Source organism: Hibiscus syriacus, unplaced genomic scaffold (genome assembly GCF_006381635.1).
Source record: "Hibiscus syriacus cultivar Baekdansim isolate YM2019G1 unplaced genomic scaffold, ASM638163v2 tig00110556_pilon, whole genome shotgun sequence".
NCBI lineage: Eukaryota > Viridiplantae > Streptophyta > Magnoliopsida > Malvales > Malvaceae > Hibiscus > Hibiscus syriacus.
The window spans coordinates 2,710,001-2,720,606 of record NW_024062779.1 but is presented as its reverse complement, the minus strand read 5'-3'; the positions used below and the strand labels follow the sequence as shown (position 1 = coordinate 2,720,606).

Genomic DNA, 10,606 nt, shown 5'->3' with positions numbered 1-10,606 from the left:
AAAATTTCAAATCCATATAAAATGTAGGTAATTTCTTTGTTGTCTATTAATACCATATTTTTTTTATCAGAATCGGAATTATCTACAATCCCAATTGCACTTACGGTCACCAAGTGTAGATTATTTTAAGTTAACATCAAAAGTTAAGAGTCCCTGCAACAAGTTTCACCATAACTTTGCCCAATGATGCAGTTTGAAGCCTTAAGAAATAGGGGCAGGGGGGGTGTTGATAATTTAATTCAGGGAAAAGATTCCAGAGATATATGTAGTTCAGAGTTAAGAGGTCATCACAGTTAACCAAACTCCTGCAAATGAAGGTGTGAAGATTAGACTAGAATGGTTCCGACACCTCTGTTGTTGAGAGCCATCCTTTGCTTGTGAGCTTGAAAAGGTAGTTTAACCTCAGTTGCCAGCCCAATAACTTGAAGGAATTTGATTACATACCATGTCAGATCCAACTGCCACCATTCTAGACCGTGTCGGGCCGAGTACTCGAAAGCATGGTGGTTGTTGTGCCAACCTTCTCCAAACGCAAGCAATGCCACCCACCTGAAAAAGAACACGCTTATTCTTCATCACTGACTGATTAACAAGATCCAACTCACAGGAACCATATATGCATGTATATGTTATAGTGACTGAGGGAAGTCAATAGTACCAATTGTTTTTGGATAGATCACCAGTATTCCATGCTTGCTTCCCCCATACATGGGAAGCTGAATTTACAAGCCATGTGATGTGGTATACCCATACAATCCTCACACCCTGCAATGATCTCATGTCAAAACATACATACCTACATACATAGAATGATAAAAACATGGAAGAACTAGCTTACCATTCCCCAAACCAGGAATGGAAACCCACCAAGGGCATATAGCAGAACTCCAAATGCAATTGGATGGAGAAGATAGGTAGTTTGAAGGAACCTGTAGAAGGGTTGCTTCTCTAAATCCCCAACATTGCTTGATTCTCCACGCTGCAATTGTTCCATTGATTCAATGAAAAACATCAATCCCCATTCCCAATAGAATAGAAAGAAGATATATATAGAGAGAGAGACCTTTTCAGCAACAGTTTTTGAATCAAAGAGCCAATTCATGTGGCTAAACCAAAACCCTTCAATGGGGCTATGAGGATCTCTTTCAGAATCGCAAAATTGGTGGTGGTACCTGTGTGTGCTTACCCAATCAATTGGGTTCCCCTGCAACACCCAAATCAACAATCAAATGAGAGTTCCATTTCCCATCAAAGTAATTTTCAAAAGAAATTGAAAACAACAGACAGACCTGAAGTGCTTGAACTCCACAATAAGCAAACAAGTACTCCAGCCACTTTGGAAGCTTGAAGCTTCTATGAGAAAGATTCCTATGGAAAGACAACGTAATCCCCAATCCTGATACCAGATAGAGTCCCGCAGCAACCCAAAAGGCATTCCAAGTGAAATAAAAAGGTGCACAAAGGCCGAGCAAATGCGTGGCTAAAACGATACCAGCAGAGGCTATATCCAAAGCGTTCCAATTTGTCCTCCAAAACACCTCCCTCCTATTTTGCACCACAATATCAGATAACAGAATTCTACACTGGGGTTTCCCTTCTTGGTCTGCTTCTTTTGCCACAACTGACACCCCATTAGCCAAAGCCGACTGAGTTACAAAACTTGAATGCAAAGGACTCTGCTTTCTCTGTGCTTGATTAAATCCCGAGTTTTGGACTTTGCAAGCGAAAGGCCTAGTTCTCGTTGTTACTCTTTGACGAGGTGAAAAAAGTAAGGAGCTAGGCTTAAAAAACACTGATGTGATTAAAGCCATTGTGGTCACGGCTGGTGGCTTCAAAAGAAAAACTGGGTTTTATAAAAGCCATGATCGGTTTGTACTTTAAGCCAAAATTGAAGATTTTGAGTTACAAAGAAAGTGTGGATTGTAGAAAAAGAAAGTGCCAATAGGAAAACGACGGAGCGAGCTGAGCTGATAAGGTGATCTTTTGTTTAGATGTGGTGGAATATCATCCATATACTTTGTGGTTAGAATACTCTGTCTTAGCCCTTTACTGACTAGTCTACTTGCCATGGTTCTTCATTATCTCTCCCTATCCAACCAAACATCTCTTTCTGTAGCAGCAAAAATGTGCGGAAGAAATAGCAGCCAGTCCGTCATTCTTTACGTCTCCAACTCAATCCTTTTCCGCGACACAGTCGGTGAGAGCTACAGCTGAAGATCCATGTTTCCATCATGTGTTTTATATTGGCATTTGGAATAACCAACTTGAGCTACTGAGATCCTTGACTTCATCCTTTATAATGATTGGATTTTGTTAATATAATCGAAGTTTTGGCAGCAATTTTTTTTTTGAAGTAGAACTCTTTAACTGCAACACACTTGCAGGGTGATTGACTCCTGTTCCGGGATGCATGGATCCGAACTCACATTTATACAACCCGATGATGGGTCGTGCCCAATTGACTCGGATGTTGAGGATTAAAGTTAGCCAGCAACATGTCATACATCTGGTATTAGATACTAGGTTCATTTAGCAGTGTCATATAGTATTTGATGAATCAATCATCTTCTTCCCGGTACCGGTCTGTATGTGTTCGAGAATGTAGCATTATCAAAATTAATGTTATACGAAATAATTAGCTAAATACGGATCATATTAAGTTCGGTTTGTAGAAAATATTTATAATGCAGTGGAAGCACCGAAGCACAGGCAGAGAATACAACAAGCTTCAAAGAGGTCAATACAGTGTCAGACTTTTGAAGATCACATGACGTCAACCTTTGACAACAATGAAACCCTAACGGCTCCCACTATATCGGTGAGAGAAACGAGGCCCTCAAGTAAACCTTGTTGATCAACCACCCACACTCGGTGCACATGGTTATATACTATCTTCTCGATTGCTTCTGAGAGTGCCAACTCTGGCTGGCAACTCACTATTTCCTTTGGCGCCGACACCCTCTCCCATGCTCCAGACAAAGGGCTACTCGAGACTAGCTCAGTGAATTCTAGTGCGCTTAAAGGCAACCATGTCCGCAGTGCAGAAGCATGGCAACCCCTCAAATCTGTCGCCGAAAATGTTCCAATCGGCTTCCTCCCTTTGCCCTGATATATATGTATATATAAATATGAAAACTTCAACATGAAGCAAGAAAATGGGTTGTTTTAGCCATCCTTTGAAAATATTGGAGAAAAGAGAGGGACTTACATCTACAAGCTGTTTGTCATCTTCTTTAATAAGATTAGAGGATTCGACTATAGGAACAGCATGGAGCATAGCAGTCTTCAAGCATTTGATAGCATCGATCACTTTGGTACGATCGGTTATGGCAAAAACACTCTGATTTAAGCAACCTATTTCCTTTATGCTGCTTGATAAGATCTCCCCCAATTCAGAGGCATGGTCATTGAGGAATTTCAGTAAGTCCATTTGTGTAAGCATTTTATAGCTTGAAGCAGACTCCACAAGTTCAACTCCTTGAATATTCTCCATTTGACTGTCCATTGGGACCAAGGCCCTGTGGATTCCCTTGTTAAACAGTTCCATACACTCCAAAATGCTGCTCAATAACACATTAATTGGGTAAAACAAACAAATCCATGAATTGAATGGACCATAAAATATATGCGAAATTGTACCTTGTGTTTGGGTTTAGAGTCCATAAGCTAAGTCCTTCGAAACTGCGTCCTATAATCGACGATATCGGGACCGTCATCTTCCCCTCAAGATTATCATCTCCTCCAGCATCACCCCCCATCATCTGATTATCATCATCAGCAATGTATGCGAGAATATCAAGCATGGTGACCATCCCTATGTAGTGCTTTCGCACAACGCCCGTTTGTTTATCAGATTCCATGATCATTGAGCCACCGGCCCCAATCCACTGCCCTGGAGGTGCATCAACAGGAAGCGCCGTCACCTTGTTGGCGACCAATGCGTTCATGGTGTCGCCTAGCGTGGCCGTGTAAGGCACCTCCGCGAGTCTCCCCTTGTTCACCAGCACATCTTTCACCGTCTTCTCCAGGAACCGGAGAGTGGATTTAGCGGCAGTGGTTTCTTGCTCGTCCTTAGGTTGCTGCATTTTTATTTGCGTAAATGTTCTGGTAACTGCTCTGCCTCAGCTTTGTCACTTATAACGGAACGGATTCCCTCTCGCGAAAAATCATTTTACGTCATCACTCGTTGCAAGCATATTTGCATGCACGTGTCAAAGTGAGATATTGCGCGGCTGAACTACGAGATGCCATGTGGCATACGATGGAAGAGGGAAATGCCCTCAAGTAACTCGTGGCATATCCAATTGCCACGTGGCATTTCTTGGACCCACTTCCGAGCAATAAGCTCCATGTTGGAGTATTGATGAATGTGGTTAAACGGAGGCCCATATTTTGAGAAACAGCGATGGACAAATATCTATCAATCCATCCTAGAGCCATGAAAGGAAATTGAGAGCAGATAGATACCAACAATCAAAATCTAGTATTCTAGTGCATTCAACCATTTATTCTACTCAGATTCCGACTTAAACACCTCATAAAATTTCAGGCCAATGCATGTGTATTATCCATTAGTAGCTATGCCCGCACCTTTTCAGTAAGAACATAACCAAAGCAGAAAGCTGGTTCAAGGCAAGGGAAGGAACCTGTTGACTCTACGTAGGCCAATATACATGGCTTGAGGATTGTCTTTTCTACAAAAGAAACAAGTTAAATTTCAAAAAGAGGTTGGGGTGAGAGAGGCTCGAACTCTCGACCTCAGGATAACTCAAGAAGCTATGAGACCTACGCGCTAGCCAACTGCGCCACCACCCCGTTGTTCTATACTCATGGATTTTTTATATTCATTATATTTTCATTTTATCATAACCGATAAGAAAGTAATTTGCACCTTTTCAATCTACAATCATCTTGTCAGGCATTGGCTACTCCAAAGGAACAAAAAACTGAGAAATTATTCCGGTACAGAACAACTACAAATGGGATAGTTCTCGTACCAACAAAGAGAAACAAAATGAAAGTGTAGACACCTGTTTTTGTCCGGGTCTTTTCTATCTAATTGTAATTATTATTATTATTATTATTATTATTATATTATGCTTATTAATTATTGTTATTAATATATTACAAATTTTTGCAGGCTCAAACCCGAAGCCCATCAGATACAAAGCCCAATGCCCAGTTAACAAACCCAGCCAACCCGAGGCCCAGCTCTAGACATGTTCAGCGACCCAGATTGCATTTAGGGTTTTTAAACCCTAAATGCAGTTAACCCTAGCTCAGCTGCCGTTTGGTCTCCCAGCCGCCGCCGCTTGACGTTCCAGCTTCTCAGCCGAGCTTCCCCTCGCCTCCGCCGCCATCGAGCTGTTCCTATCCACACAGTGACAGAAACATCCATCAAACAGTGAGCAAAAGCCTATCCAAGTCAGAATATAATAAAATCATATCCTAAAAATATAGGATATTATTACCCTACACCGAGGCTATCAAATCTATCAGCAGCAAGCACAAATCAGGGAGGCTGGATAAAATCAAAGAAGGAGAAACCAGAGATTCATTCAGTTAGGGGGGAGATTTCCAGAAAAGGGGGGGACGATTGGGTGTTTTAAAAAAAATACAGAAGATACACGAGGGAGAAAAAGACCGAAAAAGGGATAGATATTTACCATCGGGTCTTCGACGACGACCGCTCCGGTGGTCGGACGATGGAGCCGAACGGTAAGAAGATGAGTGGTGATAGGTAGACCAACATAGCTCGGTGGTGGCCCCATCGGACGGTGGCTTTCGCGGCTGGAGTAAGGTAAACCTTCTGGTTTCCTTTTCTAGATTTAGGCTTGTGGGGTTGTTTTTAGGCCGAGTAAAGGTGGTTTTCAGACTAAGGGCGAGGAGGAGAGGCTTTTGGGATGTTTGGCTCTCCGGCCGCTGTGAGTGCCACCGTGCTCCGCCGTGAGTACTGCCGGCGGCGGTGACCGTTTCTCTCCACGTTGAGAGAGTTTGGAAAACTCTCTCCTTCTCCCTCTTCTGGTTTGAGGTGAGGTGAGGTGAGGCAAATGGGAGATAAGGTCGTTTTTGGCCTTTGTTTGTTATATATATATAACACGAAACGACGCCGTTTTAGGGGGTCAGGGTATGCGTGTTTCAGCATGAAAGGGTAAATAGCCCATTTGGTCCTCGCATCTTTGTAACATCTTACCCGTGTTTCTCATATTAAAAGGGGTAAACTACACTTTTGGTCCCTGATCCTTTGTAACCGCATTATTTAGTCATTAAATGAGATTTATTGTATTTCGATTTCGAGCCTTTATTTTTTAGAACATATATTTTAGTCCTATTATTGCATGTTATGATATTTTTGTTATGATTAGACTTTGGGCATTATACTTGTAATAGTTTTATTTTAGTCACTGATTTAATATTTTGTATATTTTCCTTTCTATTCAAATATGACCATGAGATTTTTAAATATTTTATTTTAGTCACTGATTTAATATTTCATGTATGTTTCTTTGATATTCGAATATGGCCACCACATTTATAAATCTTTTATTTTAGTCCTTATTTTACTTTTTTGGTTTAAAAATTATTCAGTCTTCATGTTTCTGTTTTAATTTCAATCTAGTCCTAAGTATTATTTATGGCTTATTCACATTTCTGATGTTTGTATTAGTTGTTGTTTGTGATTTGGGCCCTATTTATTTTGTAATTACTTTTTAGCCCTGTTAGTTTATGCTTTTACTAATTTAGTCCATTATGTTTATGTATTTCTATTTTAGTCCTATTAATGTATGTTATGTCATTTTTGTGGATATTTGACTTTGGTCCCAATGTTTGTAATATTTTCATTTTAGTCCCTGATTTTATATGTTAGGTATTTTGGTTGATGTTCGAATTTATCCCTGACATTTGTGAATATTTTATTTTAGTTATTTATGTATGATTTTATTGTACTTGTTATTCAATTATTTGTATTGTGTAAATAATGTGTTGAATTTCATTTAATGTTAATATTTGTATTTTTAATTACATTTATTTTCATTATATTTTATTTATGTATGAAATATTCGATTATATTTTCAAGAACACGTATGCGTATAATGGGCGTGGAAAGTACCACTTGGTCGAAGTGGTACGATCCGATACGGCATTTTAACGACATAGGAACTTGCAACAAGTCGAGTATATTTTACTAATTAATTTATTCAAATGATGCAATGTGTGTTATTTTAAGCGACAATTCACTTTATTTTATGTGAATGTAAATTTCAAATTTTTTAATTTATATTCAATTCATGTTTTTTAGTTAATCAATTTCTTTGTATGTAAACACTGTTTTCTAGTTATATTCGGTTCACATTTTTTTTACATAATCAATGGTAGAATATTCTTTTACGAATGAGAAATGGTTGAAATAGTTTTCCCGACGGAGGATTGCAAATTTCAAGATTTCTGATTGAGTTAAAGGATTTTCTTTAAATAATTCGAGGCAAATTAAATAAATCTTAATAAATGGATCATAGGTTAATTTTATATTCGATTCATATTTTTCTCTATTACGACAACGTGTAAGCGACATAGTACTAATTTTGGGCGCTGTGGGGGTGCTCACCCTTCCCCACACGTAATCGACTCCCGAACCCGTTTTAAAGGAATCTTTGTAAACGCATACCATTCTTGTCTTAAAAAATGATTTTTCTTAAAAATTGTTTTTAAAATACGTTTTTAGGTATTCGACCTACCTAATTCAAAGATCGATGGCGACTCCCATACCAATTTATTTCAAATTAATCCAAAACCACCAATTTTTCCAAATTAAAGTCATAATTGTTTTTAAAAATAATATTTAATTGTTTTACAAAAAAAATGGTTATGACAGCTTGGCGACTCCGCTGGGGAAATTTTTTAGAGTCGAGCTGTAAGTCGCTTACACATTGTCGTTGTGGTCGGATTTATGAGTTCGAGTCTTTAGTTAATCTATGATCCGTTTATTGAAGTTTTTAATTGCTTCATTTTTTATTTGTCATACTAACATTTGATTTTTTTTCTTTCAGATCGGTCCAAGTTTTTGTTGTGTTTTTTTCCTTTCTGTTTTGAGTCAAAGGTAGGTACGTTCCTCCTCACACACATCACATACATTTGCATAACATAAGCTCTAGACACGAGCTTTGATCCAAATTAGTCGAGGTGAATGCTTTACTCTCGTAAGAATTTATTCTTCGTATGAGTTTTAGCAAATAACCCATGGGATACATACCTTATACCTTCGTAGGGATTTATTCCTCGTATGGGTATAAGGTAGTGAATCCCCTCGAATTGAACTCGTTCCGTTTGAAACCTGTAATGGGTGAGGATTGAGGGTCTGGCAGCCCAAGGAGGCACCGACATCAAGGACAATTCGAGTTCCCTTTTTCTGTTAGAGCCGAAACCATGCATATAGTGAACAATAGAGCGATCACCCTAGGTATAGTGATATTGAACCTTTGTCCGTTAGTAGGTACCCAACTTAGGTATACATAAAGGAGGATCGTTTCTGAACCTTTCCTTTTCGTTTTATATTCTGTTGAATAAAAGCATGCGAACTAGATATCACGCGGTCAGGACCAATTTCTTGAAAATAGATAATTTTGGGTAGAAAGCATGTCCGGGTAGGATTGTTATCTATTAAAGCATGTTAGGGTAGATATCATGTCGGGTAGGTGTTATATTCATCTTTGAATAACATTTTTATCCGTATAAATTATTTTACACATACTAACTCGTTTTTCTCTTTTGTTTTTATACACTAACTTATTTATTTTGTTTATGTCATTTTTTTATCCTTCTTTGCATTGCATTGCATCGTCATCACATAATGTGAAAAGTGTTGATCCGCAAGGGGATATTCGAGAGAGAAATTTTCACAAGAAGAGGTAAAAGTTTTCAATCAAACAGTCTCGTATACAGACATGTACTGAGGGTTAAAACAAGCTCAGAACACAAAAATGAGATTTGCTCGAAGATCGTCCATAATTCGAGACTGGAATGGTGATCCACTGATCTTAGAAGTAATCCAGCAGTAGATTCTTATTTACAATCATGCCATCGCTACACATCAAAGAGCGACGCAATGGCTTCAGCACCGGCTAGGCATTAACAAAGTTAGTTTTACAGAGCATTGAGGGGCATTAGTTCCAAATATATCTGAGACGAAGCAGTGAGCTCGAAGATCGTCCAACATTCAAGACTAAAAAGATGATCCATTGAGACAAAGAGTAATCCAGCAGTATATTCTCATCTACAATCATTTCATCACTATTTATCAAGGAGTGACACACTGACTTCAACATCACTGGGGCATAAACGGAGTTAGGTTACAGATCACTTGAGGGGCATCGTTTTCAAGGACGAAGATCTGAGACGAAACATCGATCTATTTCAGACTCAGCATTTAAGCAAAGGCATGTCTATGAAGTGGACTGCCTTGTAATGTGAAGGCTTTTATTTCTGGTGAAAATTATTCTATGATATTCATCGTTGGGATCAACATTTTTGCATCTGCATTTGCATCTTTGCATTTTGCATTTGTATTTTATTTTTAAGCATTTTCAAATGCATCATTCATGAAAACATGGAATTAATCAGTGGATGAATTAGATGAAGTGGTCCTAACTACGATACACCATATTGAGAGTAGAAGCAAGATTCAAGTTGAAATCAGTACAGTGGAAGCTTGTTCAGCTGGTTGTAGGACTGAGCCTTCCAGGATGATCCGAGAAAAGAGTCCCCGTTCCCTGAAGTCCATAATGTTGATATCACATAGGAAGCTCCAGACATTCCGCTGAAAACTGAAAAGCACTGAAGCAGAGGATCCAAAACCTGATTTACTCAGGGGCATGAACAATCGACGAAGGATGGGGGCATGGCATTTACCATGTGCATCCAAAGAGATTGTTTTGTTTGAAATCGTTTTTGCACTGTCTTTAATATGTGCTTAAATGTTTTTAATCTTAATGTTTGAACTTATGTTGCCTTCTAAGGTGGAAAATTGAACAAGTTTTAATCTTTAGTTCTTTGAATATCGAATGAATTACGTATTCTCTTAATTCTTCAAGAATTATGGATTTTTGACATATGACAAGATTAGACCTTTCTTATCCTGTCTAAAACCCAAAATAAAATCTCTCGATTGTTTTTACCCAAAATAATTCCTGGTCACTACCAAAGAACCAAATTTTGACATTCCCTCTCTTTGAGACCTTGAAACATTCTTTGACACCTTGAAACATTGCATTTATCCTTTGGATACACAAAAGTCATACACATATCTTTCTTTGAGCCAATAAAGTCACCATTGTCTTCTTAGACGCAAAACCAACATTTTTCTACCAATAAAACCTGCAAACATTGAGTACAAGATGTTCGCTTGAACATGATCCTTCCTACAATAAGGCAACATGGGGCATCTCGTATCAACTTCCTGAAGATAAGCAATTGAGACATGTCGGGAGCAAGAAGAAGAAAAAGAAATTATTTCAAAATAATTTTATCATGCATTAATTACATTTTTTCATGTGAATAAACAATTAATCCTGAAAATTTATCCCCCTGGGGATACCTGTTCTGCAAGGAC

At 38.5% G+C, this 10,606-nt stretch overlaps 2 protein-coding genes and 1 non-coding gene across 4 annotated transcripts; all 3 read right to left on the bottom strand.

Annotated features, from left to right (window-relative positions):
- Positions 1-209: 209 nt before the first annotated feature.
- On the bottom strand, positions 210-1,901 carry LOC120131331 (palmitoyl-monogalactosyldiacylglycerol delta-7 desaturase, chloroplastic-like). 2 transcript variants are annotated; one of them, XM_039148339.1, is made up of 5 exons: positions 1,290-1,900; positions 1,064-1,204; positions 839-979; positions 659-765; positions 210-549 (listed from the first exon to the last, which is right to left on the bottom strand). In XM_039148339.1, the coding sequence occupies exons 1-5, from the start codon at positions 1,809-1,811 to the stop codon at positions 327-329; spliced, it is 1,134 nt and encodes a 377-aa protein (XP_039004270.1). In that variant the 5' UTR covers positions 1,812-1,900; the 3' UTR covers positions 210-326. The 2 variants fall into 2 exon arrangements, with proteins under 2 accessions (XP_039004270.1, XP_039004271.1); XM_039148340.1 differs by having other exon boundaries at positions 351-549; positions 681-765; positions 1,290-1,901.
- Positions 1,902-2,763: 862 nt separating this feature from the next.
- Positions 2,764-4,085, bottom strand: LOC120131843 (SNF1-related protein kinase regulatory subunit gamma-like PV42a). Its single transcript, XM_039148733.1, has 3 exons — positions 3,640-4,085; positions 3,209-3,560; positions 2,764-3,105 (listed from the first exon to the last, which is right to left on the bottom strand). Exons 1-3 carry the CDS (start codon positions 4,083-4,085, stop codon positions 2,764-2,766), a joined length of 1,140 nt encoding a protein of 379 aa, XP_039004664.1.
- A 644-nt stretch (positions 4,086-4,729) lies between these two features.
- Positions 4,730-4,815, bottom strand: TRNAM-CAU. The gene is given in 2 exon segments: positions 4,730-4,765; positions 4,778-4,815. It is a non-coding gene; the product is annotated as a tRNA-Met (tRNA).
- Between the last annotated feature and the right edge of the window lie 5,791 nt (positions 4,816-10,606).